At 41.3% G+C, this 23,530-nt stretch overlaps 1 protein-coding gene across 2 annotated transcripts in view; it reads right to left on the bottom strand.

The window, feature by feature from the left end:
- Positions 1-23,530, bottom strand: part of tnksa (tankyrase, TRF1-interacting ankyrin-related ADP-ribose polymerase a) — an 82,336-nt gene that overhangs the window by 55,276 nt on the left and 3,530 nt on the right. For both annotated transcript variants that reach the window (XM_072662672.1, XM_072662673.1), the window contains exon 3: positions 16,122-16,217. In XM_072662672.1, coding sequence (XP_072518773.1) covers positions 16,122-16,217 — 96 coding nt within the window. The remainder of the gene's footprint in view (positions 1-16,121; positions 16,218-23,530) is intronic.

Genomic DNA, 23,530 nt, shown 5'->3' with positions numbered 1-23,530 from the left:
TTTAGCAACAACAGTGTTCGAAAGGTCAGGATGTTGGTTGATCACCACACCAACTTACCTCCAACTGCCCCAAATCAAAGTAAAAAAAAAAAGTATTGGATTGAGCACCATCATTCCAGAGAACACAGTTCTACTGCCCCACAACTTAATGCGAACATTGACAAACAGCGTACAAACAGCATAACAAACTCAGAAAAGCTTCTTGCCACTTGTTTTGATGTAATTATTTTACACGTTATGTTGCCCTGCTCTACTTTAAAACGCACCTTTTTCAAGGCTGCAGAGAAACATTTCTGAATTTGAGAATAGATTTTCCGGGTACATATTTGATTTCTTTCAAGTGACAAGAACACGGAGGTGAGACTAAAAGGGCTACAAGCTAACGGTAAAAAAGAGGGACCATGTGAAAGTATGGGGATCGTCGGCAGCCGAGGGAGCAACTGAAAGGGTAAGAGCTAACACTAGTCCAACCAGAGAAGGGCTGACCAGGAGTAATATCATCAGCTAACTAACTGCACATGCTGCGCCAAGAGGACGGCAACACTATCCGGCAAAGAATAATTACAATAACTAACTTGTACTTGTTTAGGGCTAAGCAGATGCGTGGTGTCACAGCGCTGTATGTAACAGCACTGTCGTTCACCATCCTCAAAACCCCCGCCAGTCAAAATAACAGGGTGGTAAATATGCCTGTAAAACTGCATCTGAGCATTTCTATTCCCAACCAAAGTCACATACTTATATACCAAATAAAGTAAAATACTAAATGAATGCTTTCTTTGCCTTTCTTTAAAACACTGCAGTGATCTCCCACCTGACATCACATAGAGCAACGTCAAATGATAAACACATTGGAAGCTGGTCTGTAGTAGCTGTACATATCTAACGGTTTATTGCACACCAAATTAAACTTCAACAAGAAGGTACAGGGTACAGAAGATTCTCCTTCTTTCAAGACAATGACATTGCTCTTGGATTTGCCCTTCATGACTGACTACACTGCGAATGAAGCTGTGTGTGTGTGTTCTGGAGTATTTGTGTGGGTTGGCGAGAGACCAACATCTCAAAGTAAACACGAACGGCCTGAGGAGGAATGACCTGCCTTTGATTCCGAAGCTCCTCACTAAAGTGCACTGCAGTCTCTGGCTGGGAGGGCGCGCACAGAAGAGGAAGTGGATTTCTAAGCTCAGCTGACTGGATGAAGAGAGGGGCCAGAAGCAGACTGCACGCACGGTCAGGATTCTCTGACCCTGCCAAGTAGATTCAGGTGGTATGGTGTGATTAAAGAGAGAGAGACAAAAGACTGAATCATGGGCATTTCATAGGCTGGAATGCCTCTTTCTTTACGACATTCAGATATTTGTTGAAGATCTGATAAATAAACAGCTCACTATCAGATTGATTTAGACTTCTAACAGATTCAATTCAGAAAATCTGTCCAAGGCTTTTGATGATACAGTACATACAGTAGTTTATGCACAGTGGAAGCACCAGCAGCTTCAAACTTCTAATACAAATAAATATAAGGCAGCCACGATTCTGAATTAGCAATTAAACAGATTAGTAAGCAATTACCAAACGCAGTCACACAAGGACATCCATACAAAGTTCTTCCATCCTCAACTGAATATCACAAGCCTTTGTCTGCTGTCTCTTGGCGTGAAAACGTGACTGTAGCACAAAGATCTACACCTGAAATGCAGTCACTTGCTTGTATTATTCTCCTTTCCTTTCAGTGTTCATTTTTGTAGTGTGCAGTCACTCCTGATACCTGAGGGCCAGTACCCAGTACCTCCCTCTCCCATGTAAGCTCTGCTGCATGCTTGGAGAAAAGCACCTGATCACATTTATCCAGGGAAAAAAAGGTAGCCTAAAGCTGGTGCTGTTCTACTGCGTGTTCTGAAGCAATCCCAGTCCTCGCCAGTGCAGTTCTCAGACTGTTCAGCTCTAACTACAATACACTATTTCAGTGATACCACAAGAGCTATTCCTATGAGTTCTGGAACTGCAGCGATCTTAGACAAGGTAGTGATGAAAAGTATGACCACCTATGCAGCAAGCAAAGATAACTGTTAAATCCGGGCAGCTGGGGTAAAAGCTTTCACACACACTTTTCATTCCCTGGCAAATCATCAGCTCATTGCAAGAGGTTACTGAAAACAGAGGCCACGCTGAGAAGCTGCAGTGGTCATTTCAGTTAATTTATCTCATGACCGGGAGCGCAAGCAAGCTTACTGCACGGAGAAGTCCAAGAGAATGCAGCCAAATGAGAAGAATGACACTTCTGACAAGACCTGAAACTGAAATGATAGCTTTGTGGCTGCAATTTAAACAAACATGAAAAAGTGCACCGTTTCGGATCATTGACTTCAAACGAAAGGACCTTGAAACGAGATATGGAAGTATCTGAGTCCAGAGACATAGTCACAGTAAACTGATGCAACGGAGGATCGTTTCTGCCAAGCACAGAGCTGGGAATTGGAGGTTCAGCCACTGAGAAGAATCCACCTGAGCCCTCCTCTCTCTCTGCTTCCTCTGGAGACTAGAGCTGTCAGTCAACTTCAAAAAAGGAAAAATGTGGCATTAGAAAGAACTGCTACTGATTTCAGCACAATTGATGGAACAATGTACCATTTATTGCAATTATTAGTTTATTCCCAAAGAACTAGGTCATCAATAAACTTACATTTACATTTAAGGCATTTAGCTGACGCTCTTATCCAGTGCGACTTACAAGGTTACTCGTATTACAGAGGTGGGCCGGTGCAGTGTTACGAGTCTTGCCCAAGGACTCGTATTGGTGTAGCGCAGCACAGTCACCCAGACCGGGAATCGAACCCCAGTCTCCAACATGGTGTGGTAGCTCAGTGGGAGGTAGTGGTGTTATCTGTTGCGCCACACCAACCACACCAACTTGATCTCAGTGATCAAAAACAGACGTAAGAAACAAATCAAATAAAATCTTTAATAATCTCTGAACTAAATCTATGCTAAAAGCACATTATGTCATTACTAAAAACATAATAAAACTGAACTAGATTCTGGATAAGAGACCAGTCAGTGTTTTTTCAGGGCCTATAGCGATTGCAAATTGTCTTTTGGTACTTTTGGTCAACCCGTCAAAACTGATTGAGGGCGGGGCTGGATGCTACATTAACTTTTCCACATAAAAGTTGCAATGTATTCACATTCTCTCTCTCGCAACATGAAATGGAAGTTACTTTAGTTTTTGGAATCAACCACAAAACACATTAAAACTTTGGAATTGAGAAAGTCTCAAAAGATTAAAAAAAAACTAGCTGCTTATCTAGCGCTAAATACTCACTTTAGAAATGATTCCTGTACTTTTCCGACTGCTGCTGCCAAACGTTGCTGCATGGTTAGTGATGTTTGGTAGCTCTGCTGTGTTGTTATACTCACTGTACTGAGTTGAGTAATATACTCTTGAGAGGGGTATCCGGGTTAGTGGTGTTAAAAGTCCTTACTGTATTTAAGGACTACTATTGAAGTCAAATTCACTGATCAGAGCCAGCACACAGACAGGCTACAACGCTGGCTTTAATGAGTGTGTGCACAAGCCCCATAGTTCCACCTTGCGCTTGAACAAGGAACTGCAGCGTCCTGCGACCTAGGAGGCTTGCACAGAGCTGCTGTAATCCGAATATAATCTGATCACCTCTCAGAATTGCCTGATTAGAAAAAAAAAAAAAAAAAAAAAAAAAATTCATCCAATCGCCAATTGCATGTTTTGGCTGATACTGATACACAGCCGATCTATTTCCCCATCTCTGTGGGGGAGAACACAGCAGTTTTAAAACAATGTCAACTCCTGATGTTCTTTAGAATCTGGTGAATAAATTGTTCAGTTGTACCAAAAAAAAAAAAAACAAACAAAAAAAAAAAAAAAACAGAAAATCCTTAAGCTCAAAAAGTCAAAAGGGGTGTATAGTACAGCGCATTCGCTCCTCCCTGCAGACTGAAAACCCCTATAACTGAGCTCATTATTCTGTGTCCCTCTTCTCACCGCATCGTCCATACTTCTGGCAACCAGTTGGTCCGAGCGGCCGCTCAGCCATGTGGAAAACTAAGCAATTACAGCCGGGTGATAACCGCCTCCGAGGGCAACCGATAGCATGGGAAGATTAATCATTTTCCGTCAAGGTGCTGAAAAACATCAACGAGGGCAATTGGCAGAGTGACTGTACATGAATTTGTTTTGGGGTTTTTTTTTTATGCTAGGTTTATGAAACAAATAATCTCTGTGGGTTGGCCCTGTCATTTCAATTGCTGCCTCCATTGCAAATGGATCATGTTACAGAACATGGAAGAGATGGAAGAAAAACGGGCCAGTGACAGCGTACCATGCGAAACGCAATCTGCATGTTCTCATGGCAACACTGAGCAAGAGGAATGAACATTTGTTGACGGAGGTGGGAGGTTCGCAGGGCTGAGCGCGTTCATCAGGGAGCTGATGGAAAGGCAGACACATCAGTAATCAATGAGCTGTCAGGGATGAGGAAGGAGTTACTCCGAGATATGGCTATGGGCCAGTGACTGACACCTTATAGACCTGATCCCAACAGCTTCATAAAGAAGAGACTAAACACTGAGAAAAAACAATAAGGTCTGTCTGACATTTTACAGGTTTAGCATCCTAATGGTTTCATCATTCAGGCTAATGCCAGGATGGTAGATACACAGTTAGGCTAAAACGACTTCTGGTCTATAATACAATCTCACCGCAGGCACACAAAAAGGATTATGTTCCTGCTGTAATAAGGTTTATCCTCCTCATACTGGGCATAAGAGAAGACTTAGTGGATTATTATGACCCACTGAAAGAAAGTGAGGTATCAAAAAGTGCAGAAAACCGTCACTAGAAATAGGTCATTAAAGAAGCATATTAATTTTTTCAAAGTCTTCATTCTCTTCCTTTCAGTCTGCATTTTCATTCATTTCCGAGCATGAATGCAAGAAATGTACTCCGCGGTAACACGTACAATGTAAAGCTATTCATTAGCAGCTCTGTTCAGATTTCTCCTACTTTCTAAGTTCCTCTTCTCACACATCCCAGCTTTTCCCTCAAAAACTGGTTTTAGCTTGTTTACAACGGAGGGCTTTTGCGGGTCTGTGCGAGTGAACGCAGTGCAAGCATCCTGAGCCAGCAGCACAGAGGGCCCATTTAAAAATGCTGGCTTTGAGAAAGCGTTCAGCGTAAGCTGGGGGATGTGCCACAGAGCCGGGCCACTCGCTAATCTGCTCACTTTCTCTACAGGGCTGGGCCAGAGCCCTGCACCACCTGCCCGGATACAGGCAGCTTTCCCAAGCCACCCCAGACGTGTCCCGCACCCTCAAGTACAGCTCTTACTGCAAACAGCAACTGTGTGTGCTGGATTTTGCAGCTCAGAAGGGACCAGATAGACTGAAGCATCTCTTTAGCTCCTGCCCTTGGGTTCTAATCATAATGACAACATGAACACTAACTGAAGTTGCACTCGTTTAAGAGAAAGTACTATTTGCATGCAGGGACGCATAAGACATCTCGTTAATGGCTCAGTAAAGAGAAAACAGCAGCTATTAATGATCTGCTTTGCAAACAAATGAAAAACCTGGACGTGTGCGTCCCAACTGTCTAAATATCATATCATAACTCCAATGCTTTTCTTTCTTCCTCATTCATTTGATGTTCTTCTTAATGAATATACTGCCACAGAGCATGTGCCCATAGTCACATGCACCACAGGATCCAGTTTGTTTGTTGAAAGCAATCTGTTTTGTCAGAGTGATTTTGTCCAAAGCCCACAGTGAGCCACTCCCACAGGGGGGCACTGTGAGGCTGAGGCAGACTCCAAGTCTCACGCAGACAACAAGCAGCCCCCTATCCGATTCCTTCAGTAGAAAAAGCAAGCCGCACGATTCCAGCTCCCTGTGCAATTAGCCTGTGTGCCACTGGAAATTACTCCTGATGGGAGAAAACAGAATTGTAAGTCAAAGCAAAACCTACTATGAACAGCAGAACTCCTCAGGTGAAGAAAATTACTTTGAGAAACCTTGCTGAGCAAAAGCAAATGGACCAGGTTCAGCAGACAGAGACAGGAAACGGCAATATGAGATTTCTGCTATGTGCATCCCTGTGGCTTCATTATTGACCACAGGTAATTTGAACAACAAGAAACAGGGTTGCAAAGGCATGGAGATTTTCCAGTATACTACCGGTAACTTTTCATGGGACTTTAGCTCAGAAACTTTGGAAATATTCCAACATTTTTTTCATGGACATTTTGGGAATTTATTGGAATTAATAGGAAACACTGGATAATTTGAAGAAATTATATCATGCACTTTCATCAATGTACCTTTTTTTTGTCAACAGCAAACATGAAGGCATAATGCAAATATTTTCTATTACACAGTTAGTTGCAGGCAGAACCATATAAATGCTTAATTTTTTCATTGAACAAGCAAAAGTAGTGGTGTGTGTGTCAGATTTATAGAAATCATCTGGACATATGCTGTACATGTGATTTAAGAATGAACAGTAAATGCAGGGGGTGTGGTCTCAATAGCCCTTCAGTGTGTAATGTGCCATGCGCCTGGGACTGAGGAGTAGCTTTGCTATTCAACGGTTTTGGAATCATACCTAATTATTTCAGCCAAGATTACGCTTCAGTATATTTACCAACTATATGCAAGTTTCTCTTCTTTAGCTTTGAATATTCGTATTTTATTTCTGTTAATTCCAATAATTACCTGTTAATTCCCATAGCAAATTTCCCACAAACATGATGTGTAAAATCCAAACAGTCATGAAAACCTCTGCCCTAGCTAATTTTATTTATTTTTTTATTATTATTATTTTTAAACAAAGCTCACAGAGACAAAAAAGCTTAAAAGAAAGACTCTGGCACAGGAACTCCCAGGTTCTGCAGAAAGGCTGACATTGGGCCATCACTGCCTTTTTGATGATGAAACTCTAATGAAACAGAATAATTCCAGAGCAGCACGACAGGGAACTTTATTACACATCAGCGACCCAAAGTCAAAAAGACAGAGCGGCTGATTATAGGGACTTAACAGGCTACTGTCCAGTAAAGAGAATTGATCAGCATCACTCCCACTAGCAAGCGGCCTCTGAATACCATTAAGCAAAGTAATTAATTGAAGTTAATGTTGCCTAAGATAGCCCTTTCTCTTAAATGGTTCCGTGAACTCTTATTATTAAAGCTCCACAGAGTGCTTTATCAGCAAAAATAAATTAGCTTTTTTCCCCCTTTGAGCCGCAGGAAATATGGATTTTATCAGAGAAACCTCTACAAGCATGGAACAGTAGAAAGATAAGGAATGATATCAATGAGGCTGCGAGAATGCAGGTGTGCATAAACAGGCAGAGTTGGAGAGGACTGAGCTGAAGCAGCCATGCGCTTGAGCAGGAGGGAAAGCACAGTGTGTAACTACACTGATACAGTTCATTTGAAGAAAGTGGCCAGATTTACAAACCAACCACCTTGGAGCTGAGAAGTTAAAAGTGGGAATAAGGAGAATTAGCACACCTATAAAAACAGTATCAGGGTTGTGGAGGTCAATAACCCTAGGGTTTGGTCTCAGATAGCTGGGATTTGCATTGGCACCATTTGTCTATTGTTACTATTTGCTGTTGTGACTTGACAGGAAAGCACAGATTGGCAGATCAGATTACATGAGTAGGCAACTTCTATATCAACTTTGTTAATATCCTTTTACAGGATCTGCAAAAAGAATCAATGTAATTACACTTGACTGAATGAGGACACTGAGGGATACTCTGCCATAAACGTGTAAACTGTGCAACACATGGTTTAAAATGAAAAACACTTTCAGGTCAAGCTCTACCTGACCACTGCATACTGGAACTGGCCCTCTATAGTGGGTTCAAGTAGCCTCTAAGAAGTTTAAGATCATTTAAAATTGTACTCTTAAAGGAAACTGTTCTAGATAATGTGCCTAGATGAAGTTGGCACTACATTTGTTGCAAGTTACATCCAAGTTACATACTTTTTTCAATACACACTCCCTTTGCTCTGTGATTTCATGGTCTTGTTAATTTTTTGTGATAAAGACAAAATTACATCTTTGTCTGGTTGATGCACATCAATTGTTGTCATTTTTACAAGGCATCAGTAATCTTGGTATCAGGGTGATTTTTTAAAAATCCCATGGAAAGGTTGATTGCTAAAAAAATAGCTTATTTATTTAATGCTAGCAGGCTGGAAAGTTTTAGTTTATGGTACAGGTTGGTTCATGTGCCCCAAAAAATAAAAAAGCCCACTGGGCTGGTAAATTCATCAGTATTAGCAGGGCTAGACAATCTATTTTCATTTTTATCCATGTTATTATGTGTTTGCCCTAAATGCACTGTGGTAACCTTTTAAAATGCTCATTCTACAGTGTGTTCTCTACTATTACAAACTTACCATGCATGCACAACCACCCTGGATCACCTGGTAAGGAGTTTCTAAAAAGGCTTTTCCAATTACCATGTAATCCCAGTTTTGGAGAAAAACTACAGTACACCCATCACTTCCTGTGTGTTACTTTATTTGCTACCCTCAAAAAACATTACATATTTTAGATTGTAGAGGTTTCTGGTTAAAACACAAATGCAAAGTGAAAAATGAGGGGGGAAAGTTTCTTACAGTGACCACCTTGCCTCAAATGGTTAAATTGCTATAGATTATCTAAAATGTTTTTCTACTATTTTTGTAATAATATTTTTATTTATATTAATTTAAGTCCTAGTCTAAAGGGTAGAGAAGCAGGCTTAGCAGGTTTACCAAAAGGTTGCTGGTTCAATCCCCTGGACTGGCGGTAGGAAAAGCACTTTTTGTTCAATACTCACAGTTAAGCTGCCCTTGTTTAACAGCTTTTTGTTCTTTGGGCATTGGGATGACTTCCCATCAGTTCACTGCCCCTAGTCACTAGTGAGTGTCCCCTGCCAAAGATGGATAAAGCAGTGTGGGGAGTCCCAAGAGAAGGTAGAATATTATGAAGGAGAGTATTTGTAAGTGGATAAACACATTCGTCATGCCTTTATCATGAGAGCTCCACAATCAATAGAGAACAGGCAAGATCCTACTTTAAAAGTAGTGAAGTTTGAACTTTCTCAGCATTGCAGCTCAGATCATGAGGCTGATTTAAACAGACTGTGTGCACTTCAGGATGATCGGTACACTGAGACATAACGTAGATAAAAACTTCAGCATAATGAATTATTCAGAATTGAAGCAAACCCTCCTATTCTTCTTCCATACAGGTCTTCACTGGCCCCACAATGCAAAAGGGGAAAATGGTCAGCTCAAGAAGACACGACTGTCAGTGTCAAAAGGTACTTATACAAGCAAAGTGGGTTCTTAAATATAATAAGACGTTCAAAGCACAGATTTAACCCTGCTTCGTGCATTGCACTCAAAGTCCTACTGCGTTGGTAACAGTCAGGAATAGCACAGAGTCTCTTTTACAAAAGGCTAAGAAAAAGTGTATAGCCACTGAGACCCAGAGAGATTCTCACAGCCAATGCCCAGAGAAAAGGATTAGCTGACCCTCCTACTGGAGCAAAGGCTATGGATCAATTCCAGGCTCTAATTGACTAGGAAGAGGCTGCCTCCAATGAAAAGGTAAATCTTATAAACAATGCAGCAGCCAGTTTTATTTTCTTACTTAATTCCCAACAGAAACCCAGAGAGAGGTAAAAAGGTAAATAGAACTGCTCTATGCTCTAGTGCAGAAAAAAGGTGCCACTCTGTCAAAATGGTTTTATTGTTGTTGGTTTTGTTTGTATTGTATATAGAGGACACAGATGTTCAAAAGAAGAAAAACACTATTATTGTATCAAAAACATTTTTTTTTGTAGAATTTGAAAACTCTTTGCCCTTTATATTGTGTTAAAATGTCATGATGAAACACTGAAGAAAAACTGGAATTAATCAAATGAACTTCCACAAGGGGTGGATATATTAGGCAGCAAGTGAACGGTCCATCCTTAAAGTCACAAGAAGTGTGTTAAAGCCCCCGAGAACATAAATCTGCTTTTCCTTTTTATTCAGGGTGTGTTTATACTTGTCAGCTTGGGTTTGATTCAAATTAGCGTTTGTATAATTGCTCAGTTAGCGCGATACATTAGAGTACGTGTGAACTTTAGTTTAGCAGGGCTGTCTCCAACACAGCGTTTCAAAACCACCATTAGAATTACATGAATTCGTGTAAATGCCTAGTAAAGACATGGGAGAGTTGGGATGCAGCCACGGTAATGTTCAATTTTACAGCTTTAACACGTTTTTTCATTAAGAAGTTAGCATGTGGTTTAATACTGATAAAGACAAATGATTTAATAAGATTGTTCATGCAGGACCCCCAAACACACCCGCCTTATGCAGACCCCTACTTGCAGCCATCAGTCATACATGAAACACCTTTTTCTCTCTTTTGGCTCGATTGCAAAATATGTCAGTAGTAGCGCAAAGCAAACCAGGACTAAAATGGACCAAGGTATCATTGTCTTGCTTGGTCATGATTAAGGGGACTGAACTACAAGTATAAACACAACCCTAGATTTTTGTGACTGTAAGACGATTGGGTCAGAGCATCTCCAAAACATCAGGAAGGTTTTGCAGGTGTTTCCAGTATGCAGTGATCAGTATTCGTGATCTAAGAAAAAACAACCAGTGAACCAGCAACAGGATCATAGGCACCCAAGGCTCTCTGTTGCATGTGGCATGCGAAAACTAGCCCTTCAGGTCTCGTCACACAACTTGCTGAAACAGTTAAGGCTGGCTGTATCTTGAGGAGCACATACCTCAAGGTGTCAAAGTTGTTTTGGTGGTATAAAGGGGGGTGGGCGACATTATTAGGCAGGTGCCAAATAGAAAAGGTGACACTGAATAAAGTGATAATTAAGGATAAGGAGGAAAGGCTGCTACATTAATTATTGTCCTTTACTCCAAATCTTAAGAGGACAAGACAACAGTTAACGCCTTGATGAGAAAAACGAACAAACAGCTGGTCGGTTTGACACTTCTACGCTGGCTTTATCAAAAGAAAGGTATGGTCTTTTCAACCATGCAACACGCAGTCAAAAAAAAGGCTCCTTTCAAGATCGACCAGTTGGTCATCACTTCAGAGCAGCTGAGCAGAAAGGATGTGGACTGTCAGAGTGGAAACATGGACAAGACTCGCCATATGCAATCACCTGCAATATCACTGAACAATTCAAGCTAGGCATTGAGAAGGCACCAGGCCACAAATCCTTCACAAATTGTATATTAGCTAGATGTCAGCATGCTCTGCCAGGACTACATGTCAGCACAAAGTTCCTTCAGCAAATCAAAACTCCCTCAAGCAAGAGAGACGCTGAAAAACAAGGACTGCATTGCTGTAAAACTGGCCTTACGCTTGCTCGCCTGCTTTCTGTATACATAATTCGGAGGCACATCGGTGCTAATAGCAATGAGCAGTCGAGCTGTCTTTATGTGACAGGGGTGCTGACAGTTACAGCGTGTCACGAAGTGGCATACAAGCCATGTCCTTCAGTAGATGCAAAGTATGTTCCTCTACCTTTCACATTAGGTTCTCGCTGGGAGAAAACTAGTCATAGGGATCTGTATTTACCAACTGATAAAGACATAATCTCCTGTTTGCATACAGACCTAAAGCTTCTATAAAGATTCACATTTTCTGTTCTTCTGTATAAATTCCTCTTTATTTCACCCTCATTTCGTGCCTAGAAGATCCAGATCTTTTAGGCATGATCTGCTGTCAAAGTTATGACCAAAGTTATGGACTGCATTATTTACAAACAGACTGAATCATTGCTGATACTAAGTGGATCATAAGATGGACTACTTCAACATACACTACGAGCAATATTAGATCCCTTGATCTTTTAAAGAAAGGTCAATCAAGCCAATGCAGGACAACAGGTCAGATGTCTACAGCCATACTGACAACACAAAGCTTCTGTAGGACAGTAAGCGTTTCATAAATCTAGTTTTAATGCAAATCACAATAATTTATGCATTCTTTTAAGGAGCTGTATGCCAGAGTACAGGCATTGATATTCAAGCTTTAAACATTAAACAGGCACAATGTGATTATTTCCCAACTGTAGTCCCACCATGCCATGATAAGTCACATAAGGTTAAGATTTCAGAATAATCGGTTTTGAAGAAAAAGTCTTGATAAAGTAACAAGTCGGAAGCAGTTTACAGCAAGAAATTAAGTAAAACGACAAAATATAAACATGCAAAATTCTGCTCCAGTCAAATCATGCAAATCTATGTAAATAAATGCAAGCCCACATAGTCACCTGGGGTAACGCAAGTGTTGTACAAAACATATCCAGTCATTCAAATCAGAATATAAGGATACACAGAGCATGCATACTAAGTTTGTCTGTGGGAAAACTATTTGCTAAGAATATTAAACTGTCTTTATTCCTTTTCAAACAGTGTCCGTAATGTTAGTCTGTTCTGACTCCAGCCTATTCACCTATTCTTTTTGTGAAATATAAACCTCAGAAGCCAGAATCTCTCAAAAAAAATCATTCTATACAGCTCAACCGAGACTCGGAGGGGGGAAAAACACTGCCACAACAGACAAACTTACAAACTAAATGAATTAAACAAATTAAATAAATAAATGAATAAAAACACAGTAGGTAAAATGGAATCATCTTGCAATATATTCATATTATTGTTACAGTCATTAATGTATGTTTGTGTTATCAACACACCATGCTTTTGAATGCATCTTCGCCATTATCTCCTGAATTTCTGTCTGACCACAAACATCTAGCCACACTTACCCAAACATCTGCCCCAGATCACACAAGGGATATAAACCAAATTTTCCTTATGACCAAAATCACTTTCTAAAGATTAGATATTCTACATCTTTGACTTTTTTTAAAGGATTTATTTCTCAACAAAACACACAAGCATTGCAAATCCCCAATTCTGACCAAAGGCTTAAAAGAAAGACTTTTTTTTTATATTTATATTTCCCCAGCAAGTCTTGGGCATTTAGGCCTACTCAACGTGCAAAGCCTAAGCACCTTCTTTTTCTTGCCAAAGCTTTTGATATAACTTGCCTAAGACTGAAGCCAAATTTAGATCTAATGTAATTCCATTTTGTAATCATCCTCTTAGGAAACGGCAGGTCTTGAATAGACAGGTTATGTATTAGGCTCCAGGCTACGTACAGCAATACACAGAATGAGATCTAGGGACTAAAGGATTGAAGTGGGCTCTCATCAAGCCAGCTTGATGTTCAAGCCATTCAAGGCACACATTTAAGACTAATATGTTCACACAATCATCCTCCTGATGTTCAACCACACAAGCATTTAGTCCGACACCTACTTGAGACAGTATTACTTCATCCATGGCTAGACTCCCCAACAAGGTCATTTTTTACACTTTACATCACATTGACAGTCGGGTTTGTGTGCAATGTTTACCTTTAGGATGTGCTGGAACAAGTCTGAACCATGGCTGCTCCATCCTAACTTTTATAGGATCTGCTGTAACGTCTTGTTGTCAAGTACTACAAGATACCTTCAAAGGTCTAGAGTAAGCCGTTTTGGTGGCATGTGGAAGACCAGCAGCATATCAGGCTCATTTGTGAAGCTATACAGTGATATAAAATTCAACTATAAAACAACTTTCCACTTTACATGCCTGAAATTATTAAGCTAGTGGCACTTAAAATTAACGGTGTGTTGGTTTTCCATTACAAGAGTGCGCTCGCAGCACTGAATGGATGCCTCCGCCACACCCACCGCTCGGTCTGGTTAGCTTTTGAAATTCATGGCACTACTAAAGCCCCTCCAAGCCATACAATTTATTTGCGGCATTGTGTAAATGACTTGCTGGGAACGGTCTTTCTTTAGTAGCAGCAGTAGGATCATACCTGAATGAATAATCAACTTAACTGCACTAGCCTGAAAGCAATCAAACTAATTGTGCTAAAGCCAGAAAAGTGAACGGACAAGATTAGACTCTGAGGAGCTCTGACGTTCGGACAACGTAGCCTGTACATACACTAAGGCCTATGAGCTCAATTGCATCTCACTGACCCTATCTCTGCTCACTGTGCACAATGTAATCCCTTCTGCTATCATCCCCTAAACTAGTGGAAGAGATACTCATCACATTTGTCCTCTGGATTTTCTTTATTATGTGGATATAAGAGGGCTCCCTATTTGTACATCAGTCATGTTAAAAATTTGCCATTGTTCCATATGCCTGCATCCTCTTCATTCTGTACAATAAAAGGTGAGCAATTATATATATATATATATATATATATATATAAATGCAATATGTCTGTCATTATTACCAAAATGTGAAAGCTGGTCTTTCTCAATAGACATTTGTTATCTGGTTTTGAGGCAGGCTCCTTTATTGAGTGGATATAACGGAGCGCTCTAAATGGCTTTGCTGCTGACGGAGTTGATTTTTCCAAGGCAGTGAGCAATACACCTGCAAGACCTTCAAATAACTTATTCTTGATTTGAGAAGCATCTTAGAAATGGGAGCTCGTCTAAACATCAGAGGTAGTTAAAACAGAACGTTTGTAGTGGCGCTCTACACACTACTCTCTTCGAAATGTGCGGTAGAAGCAATGCAGCAGTGCCAGTAACCTTGCATACTTTCAGAAAGATCTGTCGTGTCTGAGACTTTAGCACTGTCAGGTACAGCATGTTATTAAATCTCAGCGTGCAGGATTATCACTCCTGATTATTCTCGGGTGGAGGGAAAAACAAAAAACTAAAAAAATCCATTTAATTTGAGACGGGAGGTTTTTCAGGCTGATTTACCCAGCAGGTGATAAATGAGTAATAATAACTGTTCTGATTCCAGCTGCCACAACTGTGACATTTCCAAGAACACACATTTGAGACCTGATTTAGTGTGATGTAGACATACTTATGGAACGCTGAAGCACTCTGCAATCTCTCCACTTGCTAGAAGGTACTTATTTGCAAAGTTTAAATGAGGTTATGCTAATGCTGTTGATGCATAACGCACTTTGAAATGTCTTATACTCCAGGTTACAACCTCTACAGCCCCGCTATCCATCAGATGAGGCGTGAGGTGGAGCTCTAGAGCCGCCTCGCTAACCTCCACCCTTAATCCCTCTGCCGACCTGCTAGGGATGTACGAGTGCATGTATCTAAAGACGACAAGTCTACAGAATCAATGGATTGTCTTTTTGCCTCAAGTTACAACTGTACACGACCAAAGCAGAACAACACTTGGCCTTAAGGTTAACAATACTTTAAAAACTACCACTTTGACCTCTGTTTACACATTAATTTCCCAGCCGAGATGCTATTTGTATCTAAATTCTTCTAAAAATCAATACAAGCATCATTACAGAGTGATTAATCTACATTCTGCCTGCCAAAGGACCGAATGTAGGCACAAGGTTAAATATAGGACTTTTTAAAAGGGTCTTCTGCTCTAATCAATAGAACTCCGACTAAAATAGCATCACAGCTGAGAAACACCCACTAAATTTAAAGGCACTGATTGAGCATATGCGTAGAGCGGTTTTGAGGAAGAGAGGCAGATGATTGAGATACTTGTTGGACTCTGATTGTTCTCAGCAAGGAAAATTACACACATCCACAGTTCCCTGCGTGTCATTAATGTATTAACCAGGGAAAATATGATGTAACACAGAGTAAACAAGCAGAATGTGTCTGAGAGGCACTGTGTGTGAAGATAAGTACAGCAGCCTCATTATGTATGAATCTCTGATCGCTGCCCAAAAAACATGAAGGAGGGTGAGCGAGAAAGAGAGAGAGGGTGAGAGAGACATAGCAGCACTGCAAAGACAGCAAAGACTTCTGCAGCACACATCCACATCCAGAACAAAACACTCAACATTTTACAGCCAGAGAACTGCAGAGATAGATCCAGAGTGAGTGTGTGTGTGTGTGTGTGAGATGGACTGAGAAGGAAAGTTCAATAGAGCAGAAGATCAGAGCATGTCAGAAAGCATGCATTTATAAAAAAAAAACAAAAACAAAAAAACAACAACAACCCACAACAAGACAATAAAGGCAGGTTTAGCAAACTCACCGGTCAAGACGGCTTTTGCAGAGGGGTCGGCCAGGTCCAGGGCGGACTTGCCATCTGTGTTGCGGATGTTCGGGTCGGCACCGTGTTGGAGCAGCACTGTGCAGGGGAAACACAAGCAGTAGCGTAACTCAGGCAGGCACAGGCTAGTAGCGGGGCCACTGCCTCCGCCGACGGCCAGCGCTCTCCTCGGCATGTTGCAGACACACACACACATCGCACGGCGACACGGCAGAGAGCAGAGCAGCCCGCACTGACACACGCTTCACACTGCAGTGAGACGGAGGAAAAAAGCCCATGTTATTGAGGGAGTCCGACTCCAGGCAAGAGCATGTGACTGGAGCTCAGGTATGAGAGCAGAATATCAAAGCATGTTTTTCCAGATCCTTTCCCTTTGCTTGGCCTCCAGAGACAGAGAGGGAGAAGAGGGAGCGGGAGGGATAGAAACAAGGAGATAGATAGAGATAGAGAGAGAGAGAGATAGCGCGAGAGAGAGAGAGAGAGAAACGCTGCTGTTTTGTTGCGCTCTGCTTTTTAGTCTCCTACAGCCAGCAGCACACCTACAGTGGCCAGCGTGCCTCAACTGTCTGCATGCCTCTCTCGCTCACCCCCCCCTTTCTCTCTGTCAACAACAACGCAAGCATGCACACACACACCTCCCCTCCCTGTGCCCCAGCTATGTCCCTCCTCACCATCACCCCCCCCACCCCCCCTGCCAGCGCGCTTCACGTGCACGTTCACGTACGCCCTCCCTCTCTGCTTCGCAGCATAGGCTTCCACTCGAAATGCATCTGCGCTATCATAGCCAGAGGCGCAATTACAGAGACGACTTCTTTACCTCTTTCTCCACGCTCCTATGCAGGATCCAGCAAATCGGGACACTCTGATGTTGCTGCAAGAGGCTACTCTGTATGTGGAGAGAAATCCTCCCAAATAAACACAGTGGCGGTTAGTTTCTTTGATGTCGGCCCATAAAAGCAGAAACCAGAGCTCCAAAAAATGAAGGTGGGGGGGACTGGACTTTATTTTCCATCCATGATGCTGCTGGCACTTTGGTGACTCATAGGTCATCCATTTTCTTGTTAAAAAATAAGTCGGATTCTGACAAGCTCCATGCTACACTGAAAAACATTACAGCGGCAAGACAGGACATGAGAGTCTCGCACTTGCGAGGGACATGCAACGCGTCAGCCGTCAGCCCTTTCAGCATACACCGGTGTCACGAAAGCACTGGGCCATTGAGTGGAATGGTGATTGTGGTGGAGGAGGGGTTGGGGTGGGATGTAGAGTCGGAAAGATGACAGCGATGGGTGATTAAAATTCACAAGTGTGCCTCCGAAAGCCTCGCTATCCATCAGATGATGCGTTAGGTGGAGTCCCAAAGCTGCCTCTTGGTCCCTCCTCTGACCTGCTAGGGTTGTAAAAGTGCAGGGATCTGAAGATGTCAAGTCAACTAAATTAATTTCGCAATGGCAAAACTGATTACAATCAACCACAATAATGCAAGGTCAATGGTTAGCTCAACACATTAGAAACAGAATACTCACTGTAACTCTGTTACATCAGCGAACAGACACCCGTGCTAGCTAGCAATCGCACAGAAGGACTGGGAAGATGGAACAGCTCTTCCTGTCCACTATTACATTCTCTTAGGCTGCAAAATGGAGATCTTCCAAAGGAAGTGCCAACACTTAAGCCGGTTGTGTCCCCTTAAAGCAACATTATGTAGAATTTTAACTTTCAAATAAAAGCAACACACCTAGCGCAATCAAAACAGAACAGTAAAATGGGCAACATCCAAAACCAAATCCAAAAGTCTTACTAGTAAAAGCCTGGGGACAACTAAAGCTGTGATGCAGTAAAATACAACAGCCTCTTTGGGAGAATATGGTGATGTTGATGCTAGACTTGAGTGCTAGTTGTAGAATTGTAAGACCACAGCTTTTGTATGCATGTGAAGAAGCAGAGTTCAAACTTGAGTATTCGCGCTGGGCTAAAAGCTCACCAAGTGGCTTGTACTATTTTTCTCCAAAGATTGCCATCTCAAAAACAAACTGCACCACCTCAGCTGACTACAAAACTGGAGCTAAATACACACTAAAATGAAAAGCTTGAGTAAATCGAACCCAGGGAAATGCGCGAGTGCTAGACTAGAAGCTAACATAGCTACTTTTACACACTACATTGGAAGGGCACCTAGAGGACAGGAACACTATTCAGTAAGACTTGCGAATAATTACATATCGCCCAACCCTTCTGGGTCCACAGTCTTTATTTCCATAACTAGGTCACTAATTTTTCAGAAAACGTCCCACGCTAACTGTCGATGCCTGACGAGGGGCACAAGCACCAAGCAACCAGAATGCAAAAGCAAGTCACTGTTTGACAGAGCCTGGTCGTAAAGGGGCTACATGGCTGCCAGCAGCTTTGAAACAGGTGCTGCAGTGAGCCCTACATCTGCTCTGAGAGACCTCTGTGCTCGAGAGCTGACATGCAGCCCTGCGGTAATTGGTGGTTAGGATGTGATCAGAAAAGTGGTATAATTATGGTCAGGCACTGAGAGGGCAGAGTAATAGAAAGCCTCTGGAAAAGTGCGGGTGCTTTGGTTAATGCATCGAGATGCCATCAAGGTTAAGAGCAGGCCTGAAATACAGGCCCATCAGTGCCAGTTGACACGGCAGTGGCTGTTCATTAAAGCTCTCAGCACATTAGGTGAGAAACCAAAAGTGACAATGCCAAATTAACATTGGCTGCAGAATCATCTCCTGTCCAGTACTCACTGGAGAGCTGAACAGAAGAACGAAAAAGATGACCACGTGAATAACTGAAGACTAATTGGCTACATACGCATGTTTACACGCACATACAAAACAAGAGAAACCAACTATGGTTCAAGGCTAAGCTAGAGAAGCGACAGCAGCTGCTTCATCCACTGTGTCACCGCCCTGGGTTCTGCTGTGGCCGACGCTTCTTTAGTCATTCATCACCGGCAGCGGTAAAGAGAGCGGACCTGTTCATCCAGCAGGCAGGTCAGGGTCGTGGCAAAAAAGAAGGAGAGACACCGTCAACATTGTCGTCATCCGTCTTTGAACTACGGATTGACAGCAAATGACCTCCAATTGGATGGGCACCTAAATAAATGACAGGAGACCAGCGGCAACCCTAATTAGCAGAGTGCCGGGAGATTACTTATTCATTATGATCAAAGTGCAGGGGTGATGAAACCTGTGGGATGGGTGAAGGTTGGGGGTTGGACAGCTCAGATTTGGATGGCATGGTAGAATTAAAGGTACCAAGATGAATGAATTCTGCTGATAAAAATCGACAAGTAGGACAAGGTAGAAGCGCATGACTGGAATTGGCGAGAACCTGAACTGGCCCCATTTACATTTCATTTTAGCCAATCAGAATTTCAATTTTATGTTACATGACTCAGAACTTTGTCTGTTATGAATGAATTGAAGATGGTATTTTATCTATACTAGCTACTGTAATATCTGAAATTGTAAACCAATACCATTGCTCCAATGAGATTTACACCCTCAAGCCCCATTCTTCCATAGCAGCTGTGAGATTAGCTTTTTCCTCCCCTCTATTCCGTTAGCATCTCCACAAACTACTTCAACAACCAATACTCGCACCCAGCATGTGAAGCTCCAGTAAATTCATTGATTAGGTTTTTGCCATATATTAAATAACTGCATTTCAAGTGAAATATTTGCTTTGTAAACAGCTCTTTTTAGGCCCGCCAAAATAAGGCTGGCACCTAGCTAATGAAGACGCAAAACTTAATATAACTTTTTTTATATTAATTATTATTGTATTTACATGAATTATTTTTATATACTATTTTTATATATAGTATCTGCAGAGTGAAACATTTTACTGTGTATTTCGCAGTTACATACTGACTTACTTTGTGATTATTCCCAGTTAAATCCATTATTTCTGGTGGAGGGGCCTGTAGGCCCATTAGCAGTTATCCGAGCTTGTGTTGGACCAAGGGCGTGTTTATACTTATATATAGTTCGGGTCCTCGAAAATTGTAGTTGTGGTTTGCTTTGCGTCCATACGGACACATTCGATTAAAAATTGACTAAATCTTACAGCTGTATCCATAAACCTGTCATATTAAATATCATCTTGACATTAGTATTAAACCACGATTTTGATAATATACATGAACTTGTTTACAGAGCGACGCATGTTAAAGCTGTAAAATGTAACATTAATGTGGATGTGCCCCAACTCATACATGATATTACTGAGGCAACTACTCTAAGGAATGCAATTCTAATGTCTCGTTTTGAAACACTGTAGTGTGGTAGTGTGTGTTTTGGGATACAGCCCCACTAAACTACAGCAACAGACAGAAGTTGTTAAAGCACAGAAACGCGGGCAGGTTCGCTCGGCCCACATTGGTGGTGTGTGCAGGCAGGGTTGACTTCGGGGGCAGGAGTGAACCCGTGCACAACTCTGTGTTTGGTTCATTTAGATGCCTTTGGTTTGTATTGTAATCATACTTCAAACGAACCGCAGCAAAGTAGCTTGGTAAAAAAAAAAAAAAAAAAAAAAAGTCTTGGTCCACTTGTTTGGTGCGAATTGGTGATCAAAAGGCAATGCTTACACTTACGAACCGCACTAAGAGAACAATCGTGCCAGGGCTTACAAGTATAAACACACCCTAAACTACACTTTTTCTCCTCACTAAGTGTTTACATTTTGTTTAAATTCTAACTGCAGGTACACAGTTGAACATTTCCTGCTGATCTTTGCTGTATAAAAAAAGCACGAAGCTGATGTTAGGCCTCTGTTACAGTAGTTAAGGCATCCTTTACGTATCTGCTGTACCATTTCAAGGTGCCCCAGAATGGAAAACTGTATTGACTGTCAGAGTTGAATAATGAGAGTTCAGTGCATGCAAGTGACAAACTGTGAACCTCAAACGGTTTACTGTTGTGCCTCTCTTTCAAAGCCAAAACCCACATAATTAAAACGGAGTTGTAAAACGGGCCAATTACAACTTAAAATGCCTAATAAATAAAGTCTACGGCATCATTAAGGCAGAACAGAAAACTGGAATAAGAACAGCCTTCAGAAGAAGCTTGAGTCTCATGTCAGAAACTGCATTCCGCTTGAGAGGCTGGTAAGAACCATGTTTATATGGCAGGTTATCTGTGGAAATTGATGCCGCTCTGAATGCTCTGTCTGAGATGTAGGCTGCACGTAGGCTGATGCCACCTTTTTTCACGCTAGTGGAGATGCAGCACTACAGGAACAGAATGTTAAGCACTCAATTCCCCCATGTAAAAGCTGCACAATATGAACTGAGAATTGTAATTGCAGTATTTAACAGTGTTTTTAAAACTAGGAACATCTATTTTCCAGTCATTTTAATCAGCTCATATAATAAATCAAACAAAACCGAAAACGGTAAATTTAGCAAAAACACAGGCTTCGCAAATCACTACAGCACTTTCAGGAAAACACAGTTTCAGTGGGTGCGGAAGAGAGCTTTTCTAATACAATCGCTATTCTGAGATTTTACTAGCGTGCAAACAATCAGACTCCAAACACTTAATTTCACAAGGAAATTAAAGCCTATCCAGACACCTGTGTGGAACTAATGTGACAACTTGGGTTCAGATCATTTGGACTGCAAAGGCAGCCTTTTTCATGGAAATACAGAGCCTCAGTTTTGAAAGAAAAAACAACGATTCTGCAAATCTTTTATGAAGAACAAAGCTGCTACTGAAGCATTAACGTACAGTCAATAGATCACTCCTTGCGTGGATGAGAGTGGCTCTGCTGACTGCTTCAAAACTATACCTCACTGTCACCTTTTTGCAAATGACAAACATTTTTTACACTGTGCTCTAAATGTTTAAAAAGGGGACTAAATCTTTTATGAAACTCAGTCTGGGGAAAAAAATACAATTTATAATACTAGGGCTGCACAACATTCAGCATGGTCATTGTAATGTGAGCATGTGCAATAGTCACATCGCAGGTTGTGCAACGTCACAACAAACTCATTTACTCAACTACTTATTTTAATGACTGAGGCAGATTCTTATTTATTTTACTCTAATCTTGGACACACTAAGTGCATTAATAATATCACATGTTGGATCATCGACGTCTGCCAATATATTTATCATCGCAGAATAACAAAAGATTGCAATGTCAAGTGTTTCCAGTATTGTGCAGCCCTAGTGCATAGCTTTATTAGCAATTATCCAACCTGTGCTTGGTGTCCAACGTTTGTTTCTTGAGATCTGCACTGGAGCTAAAGGTTATTGTAATTAAGCAGATGGTTATACCATACTAATTAGCACTGTGCAAACTGTATGCCTAAATCATCACACACTTCTCAAACCACACTGAACTGTTGCCAGACAAAACACTTGCTTATGTGGTTTCTAAAAATATACATACACCAACGTACAAATATTTTAGGCGCCTGAGATGTAGAAGTACTAAGCCCCTTATCAAGTACCAAGTGTTTAATTGCTCAATAAAACACTAATATTTGTACATATACTAATAACGTTCATTCAAGCGGTAGCAGTTTAACATCACTGTGCCCACTAAACATCTCCAAAGCCTTCTTCATGGTACATATGCACACTTTGGCTGGGGGGTGTCCAAGTGAAATCTGGATCTCAACTACATGTTAAGATGACAAACTGACACTAATTTATTTGATGTTTCTACAAGCAAAAACATTTGCATTGCTGAGGTAAATGCTTTAATACACTAATAATGTGCTCAGGAGCCTAAAACACCTGTACAGTACCATATATATAAAGAAACCTCCGACTTGGTGGCTGATGATGGCTGCTTCCTGTAACAAAGCTACACACAAGTCATACATATGCCACAATGCCCTAACTGTGCCCTGCAACTCCTCATGAACATGCAGGCAAGAAGATACAGAAGACAAAATATTTAGCTAAAATGCAAATGCAGAACTGGAGTCTTGGACGACCCTCTATTGTCTTTTCACCCTCAAAAAACGATTGTAAATTTCTCATGAATACAAAAGAGTGAGAAACTGATTAATAACTGTACCGCCAGCCACCACAGCTAATCAAGAAAAATGCCACATGGTTAACCCCTTTTAAAAACGATTCCTCAGGCAAAACGGCAAAAAATTAAAGTCATACATCTCCTATACTTACTAACACAGTTAGGTTGAAAAGGTCTCTGCAATCCTCAGAACCATTCCACTAAAACTCAATCATTACATATAAGCCCACAATTACAATAATAACATTTGCCATAATATGCAAGGTCTGGATTTTGCATACAAATGATAAGAATTTTTAATTTAATATAAAGGAATAAAGAAGAGCTCAAACAAAATTGCATGCACATAAATGAGAAACTGTGTCTTAATCAACAGGAGA

This window comes from Salminus brasiliensis, chromosome 18 (assembly GCF_030463535.1).
Source record: "Salminus brasiliensis chromosome 18, fSalBra1.hap2, whole genome shotgun sequence".
In the NCBI taxonomy this organism is placed as follows: domain Eukaryota; kingdom Metazoa; phylum Chordata; class Actinopteri; order Characiformes; family Bryconidae; genus Salminus; species Salminus brasiliensis.
Note: the sequence above shows the minus strand (reverse complement) of the source record. Positions and strands in the feature narration are given on the sequence as shown.